Consider the following 24,953-nt stretch of genomic DNA (forward strand, 5'->3'; position numbering starts at 1 on the left):
AAGTACAAGAACAGATCCACAAATTTTCATCGATTCCTGGAATATTTCACAAATTTTTGCAACAAAAATCACTAAATTCTAGAGAGAATATCACTAAATTGTATTGAGAATGTCACTAAATTAAATTGGTTTCTAGTTTTTATTCAGGGGTGGGTTTGTATTTGATCACTATACATACATACATACATATATATATATATATATATATATATATATAGGCTCATGATCAAATAGAAACCACTCTTAAAATAAAAACTAGAAACCAATACAAGTTAGTGATATTCGCAATACAATTTAGTGATATATTCTTTAAAATTTAGTGATCTGTGTTGCAGGAATTAGTGAAAACTTGCAGAAACTACCCAGTATCTCCAGATTTGTTCCACTGCACAGAATCTCCAGATCTGTTCTGGTTGCCTATTCAGGTGGTGTTTGCAGTGGTGGAGGTGAAGGTGGAGATGGAGGTGGTGGACATGGAAGGAGCCTTTAGCTCTATCCGGCAGTTTTTGGCAAAGATCTGGAATTGAAATCGGCATTAAGCTGGGTAGACGGTACTGGAGGTGAGGACGAAGGTGCAGGTGGAGGTGGGGGTGGAATGGAAGGGGCGGTGGAGGGGGGTTGGATTTGGTGGTGATATAAATAATGGAGGCCGACATGAAGGTGGTGGTTATGGAGGGTCAGGCAGCACGGAAGTGGAGAGAGCAGCAGAGATTTGGCGGGGTGAAGCTGCCGGAAGTGGGGTGAAGGCAGATGCTGGGTTGGTGGGTTGGAGAAGAAGGAGAAAGTGAGGTTGTTAGAAAATTTAGTGATATTCTCTTAAAAATTTAGTAATAGTTTCTAGTTTCCAGGATAAGGAGGCTTTTATTGGAGTAAGACTCTCTATATATATATCACTATATATATATATATATATATATGTCACTAAACATATATATAGGCAATTGCTCAAATAGAAACCACTTAAATAAAAACTAAAATGGAAACCAAGAGAAACAAACCTAAATGACCTCATCCACCCTCTATATGTCATCACCCACCTAGGGCCCACCCTCACCCCCACTCAATCCACCCCGGGCCCGCTAGGGCCTCGCCAAGGCTCCTCACAAGCCCTGGACAGGCTCCAGACAGTCTTAAAAGGCCAAACTTTGGCCCCATCATGGTCCCACTAGGCCACGACCCGGCCCTACTAGGCCCCACTTGGACCCCGTCTAGGCTCATCTCGGGGTCCATCCCTGGTCCCAAAACCCGCATCATTCTACTTAATCGCATTGGTTTTTATTTAGTTTCTATTCTAGTAGTTTCTAGTAGAGTAGGACCCTGAAAAAAGAATAACAAAGAACACTATCATTACACTATTTTTCATAAAAAAATGATTTGTTAAGATTATAATTTCATAATTAAACATCAATTAAACATAATATATGAACTTTAACATCCAAACTCATCCAAATTATTAATATGAAATATTTTAGAATCCAGAATCGAATCCAGAACGGAATCCAGAATAAAATCATGTATATATATTTTTGCACGATTAATATTACACAGAGTCATGTTATTTTTAATCCGTATTTATTGTTAAACATGTTAGATGCTATTATTATTCATAATAAAAGGTTAATTAGTTTAAAATCAGAATTTAATTCAAGTTTTAAATGAGATTCTATATGCGATTCTAAAGTGTTCTTCTATTAAGGGTGTTCTTCTTTGAGCAATGCCCTATATATGTGTGTGTGTGTGTGTGGGTGTGGGGGGGGGCAAGTGATCAAATACAAACCGACTCTTAAAAAAAACCAGTTTCCCTACCACTATTTATAACTGCAGGTATCACTAATTTGTATTGCACTAATCACTGTTCTATACCGTAAATAATCATTGAATTTTATTATTCAAAATTGAGAAAATCTACTTAACTATACTATTGATGATTGATTATAGATGATCAATTTCAATCTGAGGAAGGTCCTTGATGATAACAAACCCTGAGAGAAGGTGTATGATGGTGGTAAGTAGTCGCTAGTTTTGATAAGTTATGATAGCAAGTGTTCGTGACTATTGGTGATAGTAGGCGATGTGGGCGAGTCATGAAAACGGCTGGTAATGGTGGTAAAAAGTCCATATTACGGTTCGGGTGAAGATGATGGTCATATACGTTGCATGTGTGAGTGTGTGTGTGTGTGTATTTATGTTTGAGAGATATTATATACAAAATAGTGATATGTGATGTACAAAATAGTGATTGCTGGAGTTAAAAGTGGTGATTAAAAATTAAATTTCTAGTTTGTAGGCTGATTTAGTTTGTATTGGAGTAGGAATCTAGACACACACACACACACATTTATATACATATACATATATACACATATACATACATACATACATATATATAGGTAATTGCTTAAATATAAATCAAAATGAAAATAAAAACTACAAACTAATCCAAGCCCTTTGATGAATCTAATCTAATGACCCCTAGAAGTCACCACACAATTATATACACATGATCCCCACCATTTCTTATTGATTTTTCCGATCAATTGGTAAGAGGTTTTTTTTGAAATCTAACTCCAGTGTATTTTTATTCATCTTTAAACAATCAATTTGCATACCATTTGTACTATATTTCGATGTGATTTTTTAAAAAAAATTCTTTAGTTTCTAGTTTTTACTTTAAGGAGGTTTGTATCAGAGTAGGATTATATATATATATATATATATATATATATATATATATATAAGTCTACAAACTAAAAACCCAATTTTTAACGGCTGAAATTACTATTTTGTACATCACAAATCACTATTTTGTATATAACATCTCTCAAATATAAATATATACATACATATATATGCAACGTATATGCATGCTTCTTAAGTCGACAAGTCGAGCCTCGGCGCCCAGATGCCTTGGAATCGACTAGTCGACAAGTCGACCGACTAGTCGAAATAAGTCGACAAGTCGTGATATACATAGAAATATATATATATATATATATAGGGGTGGGTTCTGGTACAAACTTACAAACTTTATATGTTCAACACATATATAATTTGAGTTCAACGTTTTTTTAATATATTTTGTTGAACATCGACTAAACTTGTGTTGGAGAATTACATAAACTATTTTTTCAACGTAAAAACTAAGTTAAACGTATTATATAACTAATATTTATGTTTGTAGACCCTACCCAAACCCTAGAGGTATAGTTTAAGCATCTTTATAGATATATTCAACACAATGATAATTAGTGTTCAACACCCGATGTTGAACCCCAGTTATAAATGTGTTGAAAGTCCGATTTATTTATGCGTTTTTTTGAAAAATTGTGATGTTTTTTCAAGAATTTTCAACATCGATTCTTTATATAACTAAGGATTAACAGGATGGGAGAATAAAAAAAAGTTTGTAAGTTTGTAACTTAAAAAAGTTTTTATTTGATCATATCCCTATATATATATATATATATATATATATATATATATATAGTAAAGATTATATAATATAGATAAAAACACATCATTCAATATTTCAAATAGGAAACAAACATCAGGTTGGAACTTGGAAACAGAGCAGGGCAGCAGGCAGATAAATTGAAAAACATAGTATGCAAAATAGAATTTAAAAACAGAGCAAAAGCTACTGTCCATGCTTGTTATGTAAAAAATATTTCATACAGGATTGATCCTCTGTACATTTACAAACGATCAAAATAAAAAAAAAGTTGATATTTTTTTAATTAAATATGAATAAAAAATAATTATTAAAATATTTTTAATTTAAAAGGCGGAATAGATAAAATCAATATCAAAATATTTTCAGTGAAACAAAATTAGAATGGAATTTTTAAAAATAAAAGATGCAAAAAATAATTATAAATATAATTTAAAATAAATTAATATTAAAAATTATTTACTAAAACGTTTTTAATTAAATAAAACTGAATAAAATAAATAATTATTAAAAGTTTTTAAGTAAAATAAAAGTAGAATGTAATTTTTAAAATTAAAGTAAATAAATAAAATAAAACTGGATAAAAAGTAAATATTGAAACGTTTTAAATAGAAGTTTTTAAATAAAACTAAAATTTAGAATTAATTTTTAAAAATAAAAAAGAAAACAATCAAAACGAAATATATGTTAAGAGTAGTGCAGTGGTGCCCTGCTGAGTACTGTCCACGTGCACGCTACGAAACCCAAGACCCCAGTATATACACACAAGACTATGTATATACATACTGAGTCGCGAAATAAAAAGAAAAGGAGAGAAAAAAGGGAGAAAGAGAGGAGAGGAGTGAGAGAGGATAAGAGAGATTGTATGTGCCTCCGCCGCTCGCTCCAAATAAGTTTGGAGATAGTCGAAACAAGCAAACATCCAGCGTAAGTATTGTTTTAAAAACCCTAAATGGGTCGAGTAAAATCCGAATGGATCAGGTCGGGTTTTACCCGTGGACAACTTTTTTAACAAGTCGCTGCTCAACTAATTCAAACCACCGACTAGTCGGCGACTAGTCGTCGACTCAATAAGCATGCATATATGACCATTATCTTCACCCGAACTATAATAATGAACCTCTTACTACCATTATCAGCCGTTTCTATGACTTACCACCATCGCTTATCATCACCAATAGTGACATACACTTTCATCATAACATACCAAAACTAGCGACTACTTACCACCATCATATACCTTCCCTTATGGCTTCTTACCGTCAAGATCCTTCCTACGAATGAAATTGATCATCAATAATCGATTACTAATAGTTTAGGTGAGTTGATTTTCTGTCGTTTCTATGACTTACCACCATCGCCTATCATCACCAATAGTGACATACATGTTCCATCATAACGTACCAAAACTAGCGACTACTTACCAACATCATACACCTTCTCTTATGACTTCTTACCGTCAAGAACCTTCCTACGAATGAAATTGATCATCTATAATCGATTACTAATAGTTTAAGTGAGTAGATTTTCTCGATTTTGAATAATAAAAATCGTTGTTTATAACTGTATAAATCAGTTATTAATACAGTATAAATTAGTGAGTCGCGTAATTATAAATAGTGGTTGAGAAACTGGTTTTCAGTTTGTATCTAAGAGTTGGTTTGTATTTGATCACTTACTTGCCTATATATATATATACACACACACACACACACACACACACATATATATATATATATATATATATATATATATATATCTGTGTGTGTGTGTGTGTGTATAGATATATATATATATGTGGAGAGAGAGTGTGAAAAGTTATATGGAGTCCATATTTAAAATGAAATTTCGAAGTCCCATTCTTTATAATCAGATAAAATAAAATCTAATTTTCAATTTTATTTTTTTGATTTACACTATTTTTAAACATCCAACAATATGAAGATTATATTCTACAATGTAACCAACAACAATGTTATAAATCACAAGACACAGGACGGTCCCAGCTAGGTGCAGCCGGAGCTCTCGGACAGGGCCCACAAATATAAAAAAGGCTTCAGTTAAATATATGGTTGTGTTAGTCTGTATTTTTATTTTGTCAAAGTATGTTAGTCTAATTAATAAATTTTAAGCATAAAAATCAATCTTTTCAAATTTAAGTTTATCTATGCATCTAAATCCAATTTAGGTTTTAAATACACATCTATAATAAAAAATATTTCATTTATTTTATATCAAAAATAAATTTAACTTTTCGTCGTTTTTAGTTTATGGATTTAGAATTGGTTTAGTTTAAATTTAAATCCTGAGTTTCAATTAATTTTTGATTTCATTAAAAATTGTTAGTTTGTGTGATCAGTAGAAGATAATCTAGAACAATTTATTTTATTTTGATGATTTTATATAATACAAATTAATATAACCATTTGAAGGGAGAATCTATCAAATTAATTCTTATTTTTACATATTTAGTAACTCAGAAATTCACGATAATAGAAAAATTACCATACAAATATCAAACTAAATTTTAACTCTTTAGTTGTCATATTAAGCAAATTTCAATCATAAAACAATCAAACGAATTCAAACAAGAGCTCTTTGTATCGTAACTCGTCTTTGAAAAGATTAGTGCATGTAAGAATAGTGCATTGTACAGGTATGCACAATGCACTATTCTCTAGTGTATATGCATGTAATCAATCATATAAAAGTTGGTTCTATGCAGTTAACTAACAAATTAATTTGGTAATATTTGATCAACCAAAACTTACTTGAATAGGATCCACCTCCACTAATTCTCCTACTGCACTATCATCAACCTTGTTAGCAACACCTTGTGATTCCTCTGAATGAAGACGTTCACGCAAGACCAAAAGAATCTGAACAGCCTGCATGAGCCATAGAAGCGTTTTATGAAAAGAAACTAAAGGTGAGCGCATAAATTTTGCTTGTAATTTATATATTTATCATCCTTTTAAAACTGTAGGTTAAGATGATGTGAAGTACAACTGTACAACAATAAGGACTAGGTAAGTACTTTTAACAGATGACCGCACAGCGCACATATGCACATAACTGGATATATTTATGACCAGATATCTATACATTGATGACTGAATAACTGCAGATGAATGTGGATGTTCTGAGCGCAAAGACGACATATTATAGGTAGGTGTATTTTCATGCGGAGACGATAACGTACACTGTCAAAGTATGTTGGTGGATTACTCAGAATTGAGTTATGCAGGGGATAATTTTTTTTTTTTTTTACTAATTCAAAGTAATCCATACAGTATCTTCATATTCATGATTCATACAAGTTATCAAATAAATTTACAGTGTTGTCTTCTGCTACTTTTGACTTTAACCAAAAATATATATCAACTTCTCACAATCCAATTGCATGTTAAATTCAAATAAGCAATGATTATTACTCATGTCATAAATTTATTTGGATGACCAGTTCAATGAGGTTAATAAATATATTAACAGATTGTCCAGAAGGCAGAAACTAGTTTATTCCCTCTAATATATATAGACTCATTCAGAATCTTTTTTTTGTTAACATGGAACCATAAAAGTCAATGCACCAACTTTACTGGTCGTGGTGGCATATTTTCAAATAGTGAACTAATCAAATAATTAACAACTTTGATAGAGAAACTTCTAACAAATCCAAATCCAAATTCGAATTAGGATGTCACAAAGGGTCTGATAATTGTTTAACTAGATAAACGATAATGCACACCAAGTATGCAGTTTGTGCATCTACATGATGTATATATTTATGTGGAAGAGGGCAGTAGAGGGAGATAAGAATTGGTCTTGACCAAAGATCCTAAGGAATAACTTGAAGTGGCCGGCAGTAGTGGTATTCCAAGAAGGCTGCCCTGAAAGGATGGAATAGGCCCTGTGGGGATGGAGCGAGAAACATTGAAAACAACCCCATAGCAAATAAGAAGTCATAATCAAGAACGGCCCCCACATTCGGCAAGTGGTATATCATTCACAAGCACAGTTATATACTTCTAGTGTCAGATATATGCAGACAGCAGATGCTTAGTTTACATTACTTCCAGTTCTGTCAATAACACTCTTACAAACTAAAGAACGGTTGCAACGTAGCTGCAGATAAAGATGTGCGAGACAAATTTTTGTTATTAACAAGTGACAAGTGATATTGCATTTACACATTTTTTTATTTTTTTTTGCTAAATAGGAGAAAACTAACCTCATCCGGTCTTTTAGCCGCAATTAATGCATTTGTGAGGCCTCTCAACACTTTAAAATTAAGAGATTTAGCCATCTGTCAGGAAAAGAGACTGGGACAGTGAAAATTATTCTTCAACAAAATTTTCGACAACTTTAATAAACTGAACTAGATTATTCATTGAGTTCTTAAAAGTGTTTCATGTAGCAGAGAGAGCTTCTCGATGGTGAAGCACCATCTATTGTAATTCTGGTGCAGCATCAAAATACATCTTTCAATTGTTTCAGTTTCAATTTTTTTTAAAAAATATTTTTTCTCTATCCCAAATTTAAGATTATTTATAGTCTTAACAGAAAGACTCGGCGATACTATAAATTTGCACGTAAATTGACCATGCTTACCGCTGCTGAGCTCTTGTATGCAGCAGCACTTCCTTCGTAATCCTTCAGATTATATTTTACTTCTCCAAGCAAACAAAAAGCATCAGGACTACTTGAATTATTCTGTTGGGAATCAAAAAAAAAAGTTTATTGTGTAACTGTTGAATTTATGATATCTCACACATTAGGCCAATTAAGAACCCACTTTGATGATATCTTCGAGCAGAGAAGCTGCCCTAGGATACTCTCCTAATTTTGCTAATATTGCTGCCTCTCCCTGCACATATATCAGAAGAGCTCGAGTAAGTTCATAGCATCGAAGATATGTATAATGTTGGAATACTTTGCCTTTGGCTTACTTTGTATATCAATATGTGCTCATCTAATAAAGTTGGATACCATAATTGTTGCATGAAAATTCTTTGATGCTAGAATTGTTCAACAGATGCTTAACTACTTCATAATTAACTCCATAATTCGGTCATTCTGGTGATACAGGGATTTTGTAATGTCCAAGTATTTAGGTGGTAAATATACAAATCTAAATCAGTTGTGAGATGAATGAACCAACAAAAGCTGTACTGAATAAACATTTGACTCCAATTGCAGCTAGCAGCAGGAAGATTGTGAAGATGAACCACTGAAAAGGTTAAAAATAAAAAGAATTGCAAATATTCTCAACTTCACTTCTGATGGTTGAAATGAGGCTTGAATGCTTGACGGTAGCTATACAAGAATCTATGTAAAAATGAATTGTAGGTTTCAATTGGAAGGAATTGGAAAAAGCAGATGCCAGTAACAGCTTTTAGTCTGTTGTGGATGCTAAAAACACCAACTCATATATGTAGTTGATTAAACTGAATCCATTAAAGAGATAGCTAACATCTATCCAACTCCCAAGTTTTAAGACATGCAAAAAGTAGGTTTTCATTACAAGAGCACGGAACATATCTGGTTATCATCATATCATTCAATGCATCTTAAAAATATTATATTCATCCGAAATGAACTTATTAGGACATCTTTGGATATGCACAGCAGCACTGTGTTGCATACTAATTTAATTTTAACATGGAAGATTTAAATAAAACAGAGACCAATTTACTAAGGGATTACTACATATACAAGTGGAAAAATTATTCCATTGGCTTATATTTTCACGTACCCAGAAGTGAAGATACACTGCATCCTACAAAATTGCAACTAAAGGGTATTTCACCAATTGTAAACTGCACAACCTCGATGTATAATTGAACACTAGGAGGATAGGACTAAGAAGACAAAGATGAAACAGAGATTGACTTTCAGATGGAGGGAAGAAACTTTGAAGATATACAGGGAGAACGACTTGTAGATGAACTTAGATAAGTTATTTGTAGAGGCATGCAACAGAGATGAGACAAGTAAATAGCATTACTGGCTTGAACAGCCTGTCTTATCTTACTTCTAAGGCAGTTGAATCTTTTGGAGAAATCTTTAATGTTTCTTCAAAATTTTGCATCTGGGCCTGCAATAAAAAGAAATAAAGATGATGTAAGGGTGTTGTATATATTTGCATACACAGAGACCCAAATGTACCAGACTAATAAACTATGCCTAATGTCACAGATCATTTGGGTTTTGCCCCTCATGGCAGATTTTTGTGATGCCAGTAACCATCACCTACGTGCAAATCCTATCCACCTGAGTTATACAGTATTCAAGGGTCCAGATATTAGTTACCATGTTACTCAAAATAAGGGTTACTCACTGAGAAGGACCCTTTATAATAATATTAATAATGATAATAAAAATTATCTTATGTTAATGCATCTTTACCTGTTTGGGTACAGCAAATAACTTATTGATTTCGTACCCATGTTTTAGGTCTATAACTTGTGCCATGCCGCTTGGCAGAAAGAGGTTAAGAAGGTGTTAAAACATAAGATTAAACATATCTAATAACTAGTGTGGACGCAAAATAAATATACCCAATTTTTAAACGATGTGCCCTAGAAGAACAGTTGGAAATTAAATATAATTTATTTACTAAAAACATATAAATGCTTGAAAGTTTAAAACATGCATACACAAGATTCAACAAGTTTGTATTGATTGTATTTTTAAGAAATTTGTACTCGATTCAGGTTAGGATCAACTTAGAACTTTATTTTGGAACTTAAAAGTTAAAACCTAGGAAGCACCGATACTTCAAAAAGGCCGCCGTGTCCGTGTCCGACACGGCCGACACGGCGACTCGGCACCGACTCGGCTGAGTACGTGTCCGACTCGCCGTGTGGCGTGTCAGCACATGACACGCGGCCGACACGCGGTCGACACGTGGCCGACACGGCCCTTTAAAAAAGACCCTAACTCATATGTTTTTTTTAAGTCAGCCCAGCCCATATCTTATTTTACCTAACCCATCTCTTTTATAATATTGCTCAGCAGTCAGCTCTTTTCATCTTCTATCCGCATATATACACAATCAGACATACGTTTATATACATATCACTACATCTCCTACTTTCTTATATATATATATACAGAATATATATATATACAAGATGATCATTCGAATGAAAATGCAGAATAGATATGTGTCTCATCATGAAAGAAACTCTATTATTATGAATATAATCCAATATTTAACGTATATAAATATTATGTTTTTTTTTTGCCGTGTCCCGTATCCAAGACTCTTTGAGAATTGGAGAATCCCCGTGTCCCGTGTCGACGTATCCGAGTCGGTGCTTCCTAGGTTAAAACTAATGATTGTTTCATTAGTTGCACGCAGTTATCCGTTATGTGGAAATACATAATGTGTTTGATTTTGCTACAATACATAATGTGTTTTTGTGAAATATAAATTATGGTATACTTCTACCGTAAAAAATATTTTTTCCTATATGTCAGGAGACTGCAGTATTAGTAATAATAGTAGCAGTATTAATAATAATAGAATTAGTAGTAGAGCCTGAGAATGACTAAGGGTATTTTTGTCTATTGCTGTGTAGTTGCTAGGAAGTCTATATAAACTGATGTAAGCTTTCATTTTCTGTTATGATATGAAAATTGGCTTTTGCCTCCAAAACTTCTCTCTCTGCTTCTCTCTCTAGATTTCTCTTCTTTTCTCATCTAAACTCTGTTTCTCATCTCTACTTCTATCTATCCTCCTCTCAAATCTCTGCTATTACTCTATTTCTGCATTTATATATATAGAAAACACCAAACAAAGTCCCAAATTAGGTCAGGAAAGTACCAGATCCTGACAAATTGGTATCAGAGCGATAAATTTTGATCAACTACTGCTTCCATATCACTGTGATGTTAAAGGCGAGCTGTGCGGTTGTGGAATCACAGAAATCGCAGGTGTAGTTTGGAAGTTGAGATCCGACAGGTCAGGTACTCTGTTTTCTTAACTGTTCTCATCAGATCTGTTATTGTGAAGTTGTTTCTTTGAAATTGGAGTGAAGTTCAGTTGATTGTGGATAGATTACAGTAATAGACAGTTGTTATAGCTTATTACAACAAAAAAATACAAAAGAAGTTGTTGTGAGAGGTTTGACTGTTGATTCTGGTGTTGTAATTGCTGTGTAGTCACTAGTAGTCAGGTGTTTAAGTAATAATTGTCTCAGAGAATTACAGCCTGATTATAGTTAGGGTTGAAACCATGACTGTTAGCACTAGAAGTACTATCAGACAAGTTGAGACTGGAGATCAAGGCACAACAAGAATGAATCCTCAGGATTTCCATGGCTTTCTGGAAGGAAATGACCAGAAGTTTGAAAAATTGCAAGAGCAGATGGGATTGTTGATACAGAAATTGACTGGAGTTATGAGTACTCAAGGAGATGAGGATGAGAATGTGGTGGTAATTGAAGAAGAACAGGATGAGGAGGCTGATTTTCCCTTGCATTCAAGGGGAGTGTTTAGAGATCCTGATCATGCTGCTAAGCTAAGACAGGAGCAGATGAGGACAAGGACTACAAACAAGAATAATGAAGTTAGTAATGGAGGAGCTGGAGTCAATCAGGAGGGAACAGCTGACTTCCAAAGTTTAAAGCACTTGAAATTGACATTTCCCTCACTAAAAGAAGGAGGAAATGTTGTGGAATGGTTAAGGGATTGTGAAGAATACTTTTCTATCTTTGAAGTCAACGATTACAGGAGGTCAGCTATTGCAGCAATGCACATGAGTGGAACCCCAAGGTATTAGTACAAGTCCTTCATGGTGGGAAAGGAAAAGGTCACCTGGCAACAGTTTACACAAGCCTTTCTTGCCAGATTTGGGGAGCTAGAGACAGAGTTGGTGTTTGAATAATTCAAAAAATTACAACAGATTACTACTATGGAGGAATACTTTGATGAATTTGAGAAAAGCAGAGGACAGCTGCTAAGGAAAATACCTAGTCTAACTCCAGAGTATTTCTTAGAGAATTTCATTGGAGGACTTCAGACTGAGGTAAGAGGGATAATAAGATTGCTGGAACCCTCAACTCTAGAGCAGGCCTTAAGATTAGCTAGGTCTTTTGAGCATAACCAGGCTAATCACTCTAAGAAGGTGAACACCTATAAGAGCAACTATTCTCCAGTAGCAGCAAAGCAGATCCCAGAACTAACTAATGTTAGCACAAACAAGTCCACATTAACTGTTCTAGTTAAAGGGACAGAGGTTGTGAGTGCCAGACCCAGACCTTTGACATACAGTCAAAGAGAAGAAAGGAGAAAGAAGGGCTTATGTTTCTACTGTGATATGAAGTTTGTGAAGGGACATGAATGTAAAAAACCACAGAATTTTTTAATGATTGCAGAACTTAAAGATGTAGAGGTTTATGAAGGGACACCTGTCATTGATGAGGATCCTAATGAAGATAAGTGTGACTGGCAAGAACAAAAGGTAGTGCTAGCTGCTTTGGGCATTCAAGAAGTGCAGGACAGAGGACCAATGATATTCTCTTGCAATTGGTGTGACAAGAGTTATCAGATTTTAGTAGATGGAGGAAGTTCTCTGAATCTGATTTCCTTGGATGTCTGTAAAGAGTTAGGATTACAAGTGCATCCACATGAACCTATAGTTATGACTCTGCCAAATGGGGCAGAATTCACCAGCACAGCTGTTTGCCCTAAGATTAAACTGAAGTGGCGAAATTCAAGCTTTTGTGGCTGAATTGAAGGATTGGCATCTTATCTTGGGAATTGACTGGCTGTATCAGTTGGGGAATATAAGGTGTAACTATCAGGATAGCACTATGCAATTCAACTAGCAAGGAAAAGAGGTAATGATCTCTCCAAGAGATCATTTTGAGATAGGGGGTTATTGCCACCAGCTCTCTAAGGTGGTACCCAGGTGGATGAACCAGATTGAAGACAGTTATGAGGGGTACTGAGATTCAGGACATTGTGGCTGCCATTACTGTTGATAAAGGAGGTCTCAGGAGTACTATTTCAGACAAGGATTGCTGATGTTTAGAGGAAAGTGGGTACTGGGGAGCAAAGGAGACCTAAGAAGACAAATTTTTGAGAAACTACACTGCCACAGTCAAGGGGGGCACTCTGGTGTGAGGGCTACTATTAATAGGGTGATGGAGTATTTTTATTGGCCATCAATCAGGCAGAACATTGGTAGCTGGGTGAGAGAATGTGCCACCTGTCAGCAGAATAAAGGGGAGACTGTCAAGCCCCCTGGCCTGTTGCAACCATTGAGAGTTCCACAGGAACCCTGGAGAGATATTGCTATGGACTTCATCACTGGTTTACCTAAATCAAAAGGGTATGAGGTAATTTGGGTGGTAGTGGACAGATTTAGTAGGTATAGTCACTTCATTGCCTTAACTCATCCTATTTCTGCCAAAAGCTTGGCCTTGGTATTTTTTGAGCAGATCTATAAGCTTCATGGCTTGCCTGAAACTATTGTAAGTGACGGAGACAGCTTATTCCTTAGTGAATTTTGGCAAAATCTGTTCAAACTGTCAGGAACCAGGCTGCATTTCAGTACAGCCTATCATCCCCAAACAGATGGAAGCACAGAAAGAGTAAACCAATGCTTAGAGCAATATTTGAGAAATATGACAAGTGCCCAAGAATTGGTCCACCTGGCTTCCTGCAGCAGAATGGTGGTATAATACAACATATCATAACACTTTGAATTCAACTCCTTTCCAAGTTGTATATGGGATGAAGCCCAGACACTTAGCTTGGCAGGAAAGGGGGCACACTAACATCAGTGGCTTGGAAGAAATGCTAGAGACTAAGCAGCAGCAATGGGAAAGGCTGAGGAAATTGTTGGAGAGTGCTCAGGCTAAGATGAAAGCTTATGCTGATGCAAAGAGGACTGCTAGAGAGTTTTGAAAGGGTGATATGGTGTATTTGAAACTCCAACCCTACAGACAAGTTACTGTGGCAATCAGGAAGAATTTGAAATTAGCTGCTAAATTCTATGGGGCATATGAAGTGATTGAGAGAATTGGCTCTGTAGCCTATAAACTGGCTCTTCCAGATGGATCTAGAGTTCACCCTGTCTTCCATGTTTCTCAATTGAAGAGAGCTATTGGTCATGCTAAGGTTCAGAAGCGGTTGCCACAAGTAAATGAAAAGGGGACCTTTGATTTGGTACCTCTTAGGCAGCTGGGTACCAAGAACATTTTAAGAGATCACAAGATGGTGTATCAAAGGTTGGTACAGTGGAGAGGTTGCAGTGTGGATAAAGCAACCTGGGAAGATGAAGACCTGCTAAAATGCAACTTTCCTGCATTTTGCAACCATGAGGGCATGGATTGACTGAAGGGGGAGGGATTGTCAGGAGACTGCAGTATTAGTAATAATAGTAGCAGTATTAATAATAATAGAAGTAGTAGTAGAGCCTGGGAATGACTAAGGGTATTTTTGTCTATTGCTGTGTTGTTGCTAGGAAGTCTATTTAAACTGATGTAAGCTTTCATTTTCTGTTATGATATGAAAATTGGCTTTTGCCACCAAAACTTCTCTCTCTGCTTCTCTCTCCATAACTACTTTCTCTCTCTAGATTTCTCTTCTTTTCTCATCTAAACTTTGTTTCTCATCTCTACTTCTGTCTATTCTCCTCTGAAATCTCTGCTATTACTCTATTTCTGCATTTATACATATAGAAAACACCAAACAAAGTCCCAAATTAGGTCAGGAAAGTACCAGATCCTGACACTATATCAACTACTCCTACCATCCCATTATAATAAGAGTTCATAGCAAATTGAATCCCTAGACTTGGGGCCAAATGCAGTTTAGTATACATACTCTCGATAATTGCAGGACACATCCCCTTACTAAAGAAACGCGCTACAGTACAGACCTCTTAAACCAAGTTCCGTTAAATATCAACATTACCGTCACTTTAGTTGAGAGTAATTGTGGAAAATTTAGTTTCAAAAGTCATCTCCCCCATACATCACTGCTTTCTTCCTCTTTCTTACTATGTACCTTCCCTGATTATTTGTTAATTTCTTTCTAAAATTAGAAATTAGAAAATCACACACAAATTAGTATGCAGCAGCAGGTTTGGGGGTTAGAGTTCGGGAAGTTCAGGGAAATCAAATCAGAGGCAAGGGAGTGAGATTCTTGTTGATTTCTTCGACTAATTTTGTTTGTATGTGAGATATATATATACACACACACATGTGTGTGTGTGTGTAGTTGTGTTTGTTGCTTGCTGGCAGCGCTGTTTGTTCGGGGAGGCAGTGGCTTTACCGCCGGCAGGGGTGGCACTAGAGGGAGAAAGGTGTATGGTGGTTACTTGTAGTTGATGGTCGGAGATGTGGTGGGAGGCTGCGATTGTGTGAGCAGGGGTCGCAAAATAGGAGCAGGAGAGGGAGGGGGAGAGAGCAGGGGTCGCAAAATAGGAGGGGGGAGTGTGCAACAGGGGGTGGTGGGTTTAGATATTAAGCTGAGAATTAGTCGATATTAAGGAGGGCTTTACATTTTAATTGAGACCTTTTATAAGTCACAATTGCCCTTCACTTTTAACAGTAATGTTCAATTTTAACGAAAAGAGTGTATACCGCAGCGCCTTTTTCTGTGTTGTGATGTGCATTGCAATTATCGAAAATATGTATACTAAAGTGAATGTGTTAGTCATATCCATACTTAAAATTCAAGTAGTCATGTTGAAGCTTGAATCACTTGCGACATCATATGACACCAATTTTCCCAAACTAGGTCCAATTCAAAAATTCCTAAATTTAGGTCCCTAAATTTGATCAAGAACCCTAAATTTATAGTCCAATCTAAGATTTTTTGAATTAAACCTAGTTTGTGAAAATTGGTGTCATATGAGTGTCGCTAGTGATTCAAGCTTCAATTTGACTACTTGAACTTTAAGTTTGGGTATCACTAACACCTTCAAAATTGTTTTGATCCGTATAAACACAAAAAACTCTAGTTTTCTGATTATAAGAATCTTTTTGACGGAAAGACTTGAATCAAAAAACTGAAAAGTTAAGTGACCAAAAAACAGAATCTTTAGTTCAGTGACCTAGACAATAAAATGTCAATAGTTCAGGCACCTATAATTTAATTTTCTCATCTAATTAACTTTTTACATACTAATTTGCTTTTTACAAATATTTACACAAAAAACATCATAATGAAACATATCATTATATATTTAATGAAGAAACTATTATGCTTTGCAAAACAATAGATACATTAGTTATAAGGTCCCAACAGTGAGCTAGAACTTTATAACTTTATTATGGATTTTTGTAACTTTATGAATAATAGAATATGGTGTACTATTATAGCAAATGATGTTTACTTTCTAAAATATGTGATTTTTTATAAATAAAAAAAATCTAATTAATTTTTTACCTAACACATTTAAAGCTTCACTGTTTATGAATCGTAAAAAACAATTAAGAAAAATAATATTTATTTAAAAATATATTATTATGTATTAAATAGTAAAAATATAATTTTAAATTTTTCATTAGGGTCTCTTTAATTATAATATATATTAAGAATACAAAATATTTATTCCTGTTTAGAGAATTTAATTTTTTTAATATTTGTGTATAATTATATTACAATTTAACTAACATTATAATTTTACTAATTAATACTCTCTCTGTCCCATTTTATATGACCCTTATATTTTTTGGGACATCCCAAAAAAAATTGAACCTATTACAGTTACTATTTTTGAACACTACTTTTCCCTATTTTATACTCTTTTTTTTGTTAAATACACACTATTACACCCACTACTTTCCTCCACTATCTCAAATCTATTATTAAATTATGATACGTCCCACCGCTTTACCCACTTTTTAACTAAATATACTCTTTTCTACAGTTTTTTTTCTTAATCTCTGAAAGTCAAACCAGCTCACTCAAAATGGGATGGAGGGAGTACATTCTTGAGTTGTAAAAAGAATATTTAAGAAAAGTGAAAAATAAAAATCTATTTCCACTATATTAATGAATAAATTAAAATTATATATTACATGTATTAAGATGTTAGTCTTTATAATTAAATAAACAATGCATTCTAACTCATGATAAATTTGGTCAAAAGATTAAAAATTAAAAACCCACTTCCTAGGTGCTAATGAGTTCTGGAAAATTTCGAAATCAACACTTAACATCATAATTAAAATTATATATTAAAACAGTTCAACGGTGTTTGTCTTTAAATTTGTGTATATCAAGTATATTGAAAATTTATATAGGACTTATATATGATTTGTCAAGATTAATATCTCTAAGAGTATCTCCAAGATATTAGCTATATGATGCCCTAAACTATGATTTTGAGGAATATGCTACAAAAAATAACTCCAACAGAATCCTAGTCATTTCTTAAACTTTTAGGATCCACTTTTCATTCCTTGTAAATAGTTAATGGCTAACCCATTCCTCATTTTAGTGATTAAATATTCACTTCCACCTTTTGCACACTTTTTCCCACATTTTTTTCATCATCTTTTTCCCACATTTTTTTCATCATCTTTTTGCTAATAGATTTAAATAATTTAATAATAATAATAATAATAATAATAATAATAATAATAATAATAATAATAATAATAATAATAATAATAATAATAATAATAATAATAATAATAATAATAATAATAATAATAATAATAATAATAATAATAATAATAATAATAATAATAATAATAATAATAATAATAATAATAATAATAATAATAATAATAATAATAATAATAATAATAATAATAATAATAATAATAATAATAATAATATAATAATAATAATAATAATAATAATAATAATAATAATAATAATAATAATAATAATAATAATAATAATATAATAATAATAATAATAATAATATAATAATAATAATAATAATAATAATAATATAATAATAATAATAATAATAATACTAATAATAATAATAATAATAATAATAATATAATAATAATAATAATAATAATCATAATAATAATAATAATAATAATAATAATAATAATAATAATAATAATAATAATAATAATAATAATAATAATAATAATAATAATAATAATAATAATAATAATAATACTAATACTAATAATAATAATAATAATAATAATAATAATAATAATAATATAATAATAATAATAATAATAATAATAATATAATAATAATAATAATAATAATAATAATAATAATAATAATAATAATCATAATAATAATCATATAATAATAATAATAATAATACTAATAATAATAATAATAATAATAATAATAATAATAATAATAAAATAATAATAATAATAATAATATAATAATAATAATAATAATAATAATAATAATAATAATAATAATAATAATAATATAATAATAATAATAAGAATATAATAATAATAATGTGTGGAAAGTTTAAGTATTAAAAAGCCTTAGCTTCAACACTAGTAAATATATAAATTAGTTTTGAGGTTACAACATTAAGATGGCCCTAGGTAGAACATGACCAATAGATAACCCATCATATATATGATCTTAATTAATTAATTTCTCATTATTCATATTTCATCACATGACAGATTAGGATGAAAAGAATATTGGTTTGGATGTAATTTAAGGAGACAAAAACGGTAGTACGCTCTTAAAAACAAAAGTAATATTATAAGATTAAGCATGCTGAACATGCATCCCATATCATCATTAAGTTTAGCCAGAAGTTTTTTCACTAAAATGTGTCTAATTTCGACAAAGCATAAGTAAAGACAAATATTGTACCATATTATGAACTTTCATCATGAGAGTTCAACAAGTTTCACCTGAAGGTCTGCCTTGTCTTCTTCAGACATTTCGACATTGACTCCATCTTCACTTGAGCTAACAATATAACAAAGGTGATGAAGAATGGTTATAACTTGGTAGTGTAAACATTTGAATTGAAAACAATGCAAGAATATTGTTGCTTATTTGATATATACGTTATCATTTTTGTTATATGTACAAACATAACTAATATATATCCCCCTAATGGTTGTGGACTACTGTGGGTAAAAATTCATGCAATCTATAAAATAGAGATTTCTATTTCTTTCCTCCTGATTAAAATAGGTTGCTGTCATGTATTCTTTTCATATAATTTTAAAGGTTGTTACATTATATTTATAAAATTCAGTCTAATAAATAAAGTAAGGTTTTATACAGAAAATTTCTTACACAAATGGTATCTCTTTTTAAATGAACTGAACAGGTTTATGATTGTTGTTGGATTACAAGAGGCTTAATAATACTATATTTTGTCAAGCCAGTCCCTTGCAACTAACTTTCAGGGATTTACTCTTTTTCAAATCATAAAAAATGTTTTGCTTGGTTGCTACTAGAATAAAGTTTTACTAATAAATTTATATAATTATAGTCAACATAGTAATCACTGTACCACCAATATATGATAAAGAAGACGTAACCTAGTAAATCCACATTAGCACTCTCAAGTCTCCAAGAAATAAAATAAGCAATAATATGATGCTTATGGACAGCAAGGCACACGATAAGCTAAGCTGCACAAACTGATAGAACCTATGCTAATTGGTTAGACCTGTTAGGGCACAACTGCAACTTAACTCCATAATAGTATCATACTATCCACACTAGGGCTAAACCAACACAAACTATTTTTGGACCCATCACAAAAGACCTACTAATAATAAAATTTGCCGGACACTTATATTCTTGATGCAGGACTTGGGTTGATACCGCAACTATCCAAGAAACCCTCATCCTCCGAAATCAACGGCAATTTACATAGTAAAAGGAGGATTGAACAAAACCAGAAACCAAAAATTATATAGCTCACTGTAGAGAAACGCTTAATAAATATCATTTTTAAAAAATAATTAGTTGCAATTTGGTGCAAAATATTAATAAATCCCAAACAATATTTTGCTGCCACCAAACTTTATCTTTCAATGAACTCGTGATGCATGACAAGGTCGAGGGTTAGGAGGAAGAACTCTATCATCATAAGTTTTCATAAAGCAGATAAACATAGTTAAACCCTTATAAATAGCTAGATTCATAAATATAACTGTGACTTAAATTCTTGACATAATATACAGATAATTCATTTGCATCATAATAATAGACTAGTTTTTTTTTTTTTTTGAATCACTTTAGATATCTATGGCTGGACATAATCATCATTCATCACATCATTTAGAAAGAATAAACCTCAAATTATGAAGGAATAGTTTACGAACCTCGAACCAAGAGAACAAACTTGGATATTCAGACCCAATTAATTAATAGATCTTATAGACATTTTAGTACATTATGTGGCAAAAAGAAGTTTTATAAGAATATTTCGATAAGATCTTTGTCATCTTTAGAGACTTATAATCATTATTGTCCTCGCCATTGCATCATCAACTTGTCCCTTTTTACACATATCAGAAGAACAGGAACATCAACTGGATGAGAAACAAGCTTTTCATCAAACTTTTACAATTGAACTAGCTTCACAAGTACCCTCACTTTCAAGATATGAGGATTGTTAAATTTGTTTTCTTCAAAACAATATTCAGCTATTCTGGGGTCCTGGTCCCCAGCATATGATTTCTGGGGAGCCAGTAACCACCACACACACTCCCAGCCGTTGGATGAGTTCACGGACGGTACAGATTTTAAACAAAAATCGCACGTATAGTGCTTAAAAAGCGTTGAATGCTAGACGTACAACGCTTAAAAAGCGTTTTACGTGTAAATATTTTTTTACATGCAGCGGTTTTTAAGCGCTGTAAGCCCAGTGGTTCGAATACACTTGAGTTTCTTAAAGGCATTTCATCAAACAAATTACAAGCACACAGTCAAAACGTGGTTTTAATCGATAAATGGTCCTACAATAGCGCATATCTGAAAGCAATAAACAGTGATTAGAAAAATACAACTAAAGTTCATTCCTGATTGCCTAGCAAAGTGATTGAAAATTGATGTGGATTGAATTGTTTTTGGCTGTCTTCTCCTTCCAAACCCCAACCAATCGACTTAATATAATAACTATCTTATCTCCAGCAATCTTTTCCACCTATAATTAAGCTCAGCTAACCGTGATGTAGTACAACGCGGATTCTCAGTGGGTGCAGCTCTCAATCTTTTCGCCTATACGAGTTTTCACACAGTGTTGGGTGCTGCTGGATGTGTTATCGCGTTTATATATTTTTTTTACAAACCCACTGGGCTTACAGCGCTAAAAACCATTGTATGTAAAAAAAAAAATACACTTACAGTGCTTAAAGAGGCCTGTAAGTCTAGCGTTAAGTGCCGTACGTGGGAAAATTATTTTAAATATGGGCCGTCCGTGAACTCATCCAACGGTTGGGAGTGTGTGTTTTGGTTACTGGCTCCTCAGCAATCATATGCTGGGACCAGGACCCGCTATTCTTATTTATATTTACATGCCAAATATTATTTTCTTACCATTATTAAATAGATCATGCTTTTCTGCTGTTTAAGTGTTCTCTCAAACGAACTTACGCGAATTGTGTGTCTAGAAAATTGGATCAATCAAATATTGGTAAGAAAAGGACATGAAGTCCTGGCTTTAGATATATGTAGGACATAGTTAAGAAACGCATCAATCAATAGATTGAACATTTAGTTACTACCGAGTAATATAAGAGTTTATACACTTAGCAAATATATAATATATATATAGGCATTTGCTCAAATACAAACCAAATCTCGCCTACAAACTAAAAACCAGACGCGCAATCACTAAAACAAGCGGCGCAATCACTAAATAATAAACTTACATAGGACACGGAACTACTAAAACAGATCGATTAATCACTAAATAATAAACTCACATTATACCAGAAAACCTGGATCCCCACCAGCCCCCACCCCCACTCCATGGTTCAAAATCACCATCACCACGAGGACTCCGACCATCACCATGAGCCCCATCACCACCATTCTCGTCCTTTCAACTCTTCAAACACGAATTTATACATTTTTAATTATAATTTTTAATGAATCAATTAATGCCCCCCTATTTGTAATAAATTGACGAGTTCGGTGGTAGTCGGAATCTATAATGGTGGCTGGGAATCGGTGGTGGTGGCGTTGATTGGAAGTTGATGTGTATATACATATGAATCTGGTATTGGGTGTGTGTAATATTTAGTGAATAATCTGGTGTTTTTAGTGATTCCGTATCCTGTTGGGTCTGGTTTTTAGTTTGTAGATGAGAATTGGTTTGTAGTAGAATAAGACCCTATATATATATATATAAGAGTTTATACTGAAACCTTATTACTTACTTATAAATTATAATAGAGAACTACTTCGTATATAAGTCTACTTTCCAATATAATCTTCTGCCAAATTAGATAGAGGAACCAAATCCTTTTATGACCATTACCATATTACTATGTATCGTTAAGTTCTCTTGCAAATCTTATATGTCAGGCCAATGAAAATTTAAAATTTGTGTCAACGCTGCTGGACAATTGAAGTGTTCTTGGGTAATTTAAGAATATCGATAACTTGCAAATCTTCTCTGCCAGGCCAGTGAAAATTCAATATTTGTGTTAATGCTGGTCAAGTAAAGTGTTCTTGGGGTAATTCAACGGGGTCATTCAAGGAGTTCCTTCATGACTCTGTATGGAATATAAAATTGGAACATGAAATACAAGCTAGGCCGACTCGTATACAAACAGTAAAGCAATCGACTGATTTCAGTGTTAATATATACCTTTGAGTAGGAATAAAGTCTCCGAGAGCAAAAATAAACCCAAAGACTACCACAGCAAGCCCTAATCCAATCTGTGTGAAATCTCGCATCAGTTAGGTCCATAAAAATAACAAATCACAACAATTTTGAAACTTCGGTAGGAGTCAAAAAGATTATGAATGAGAGATTGCTACCTTGGTACCAAGTTCAGTCTTGCTAGGTGCTGATTCCACAGGAGCATCATATTCAATTTTTCCAAATTTATCAATTTGTTCTGCCTTCTTCTGGTCAAGTGTTGACCTATGTGGTGTAAATTACATTTAATAACACAACCATTTAAAGTCAAAGCAATGGAAGACGGAAATCACTAAGCAATATATATATATACACACACACGCATACATACATACATATACATATATACATACATACATGCATTCATACATACATATATACATACATACATGTGTGTGTGTGTGTGTGTATTATAAGATAACAAACCGGGACATACATATATACATACATACATGTGTCTGTGTATATTATAAGATAACAAACAGGGATTGCAATTGAAGTCCTGACCAGTGTAATGTTTAACAAAAAGATAAAGAGAAACAGACTTTAAGATTGGATAACAGGAGTTCTCCCAAGGAAAGAGATGCATGTATATTAGGAGAAAGGAACTTAACAAAACCAAGCATCACCGAGGTCCTCACAAATGAAGTACCTTATTAGGTTGTTAGACAAGAGGCGATTTCAAAATTTTATCCAACACCTGATGATATAGTATTACAATTATTTTCATATCAAAGTACTAGTAGACTTAAAAGTCATTTCACTGAATACCATGAGGCTTGAATCCTAATTGAGAAACTCCTTTCAAATTTTTATGAGTTAAGGGGTCGTTTGGTTCGAGGAGTGGTATGGGGTTGGGATGAGGAATCGGGTTGAGCTGGTATAGGTTTGAGGTATCATATCTGATATCATGTGTTTGGTAGAGTGCTTGAATCAATATATACATTTTTTGTAAAAAATAAGTTATTAATTTATATTAATTAAAAATATCAATAAAATTATTATAGTTATCTATTTTGGTATCATTGATTTAATTTTGTATCAAATATTAATATTTTTACTTAAATAGAGACAAAAAAAATCAAAAATGAATGCATCTCATACCTCCATCTCATACCCACCTCCCCACTTGGGTATCAAAAACCCATACCTTGGGGGTTTAAGGTATGAGTTTGAGATTTTATTTTTTCCAACCAAACACCAGGTATGGGTTTGGAATGGACAAACCCCATACCTGATTTCAGAAACCCATTAACCAAACGACCCCCAAAAGGTCTTAGTTAAGCGTAAAACTGTACAATTTCACATGAATAAAAAACATACATGAAGTTCTGAACTTCAAATCCTCACAATCTTTCCTAACTGAGTGCCCAAACTTTCTTCAATATAGCAACATAATGATGCATATAATTATAAATAGCTTTTATCACTAAAACTATCATATCCAGTAATTGGCACTTGAATACAACCAAATAGGACATATTCGCCATCAAATAACTGTCCAGAGATGAAAACGTATTTTTTGACCTCTCCAGCAAGATATTGTAGGACTTAAGGTAATCAGTACGCAATTTGCAGTGAAGATGCAACATTCAATTCCATGAGTTATATTTAAAATTTGAATGATACATCATGACATTAAGAAAGAACAGGCAAATGTACCAAAATTTATTGTGAAAAAGATAG

The 24,953-nt window shown here is 33.0% G+C and overlaps 1 protein-coding gene across 7 annotated transcripts in view; it reads right to left on the reverse strand.

Moving 5' to 3' along the window:
* LOC108223480 (uncharacterized) overlaps nucleotides 1-24,953 on the reverse strand; it is a 37,216-nt gene that overhangs the window by 4,277 nt on the left and 7,986 nt on the right. For all 7 annotated transcript variants that reach the window (XR_001807269.2, XR_001807268.2, XM_017397771.2 and 4 more), the window contains 8 exons: nucleotides 23,387-23,492; nucleotides 23,214-23,284; nucleotides 19,285-19,342; nucleotides 9,486-9,548; nucleotides 8,247-8,318; nucleotides 8,063-8,164; nucleotides 7,683-7,757; nucleotides 6,223-6,339 (listed from right to left, as the gene is read on the reverse strand). Coding sequence is in view for 5 of the 7 variants with exons in the window: in XM_017397771.2 (XP_017253260.1) it covers nucleotides 6,223-6,339; nucleotides 7,683-7,757; nucleotides 8,063-8,164; nucleotides 8,247-8,318; nucleotides 9,486-9,548; nucleotides 19,285-19,342; nucleotides 23,214-23,284; nucleotides 23,387-23,492 (664 nt within the window). In the remaining 2 variants the exon portion in view is untranslated. The remainder of the gene's footprint in view (nucleotides 1-6,222; nucleotides 6,340-7,682; nucleotides 7,758-8,062; nucleotides 8,165-8,246; nucleotides 8,319-9,485; nucleotides 9,549-19,284; nucleotides 19,343-23,213; nucleotides 23,285-23,386; nucleotides 23,493-24,953) is intronic.

Source organism: Daucus carota, chromosome 5, assembly GCF_001625215.2.
Source record: "Daucus carota subsp. sativus chromosome 5, DH1 v3.0, whole genome shotgun sequence".
In the NCBI taxonomy this organism is placed as follows: Eukaryota; Viridiplantae; Streptophyta; class Magnoliopsida; order Apiales; family Apiaceae; genus Daucus; species Daucus carota.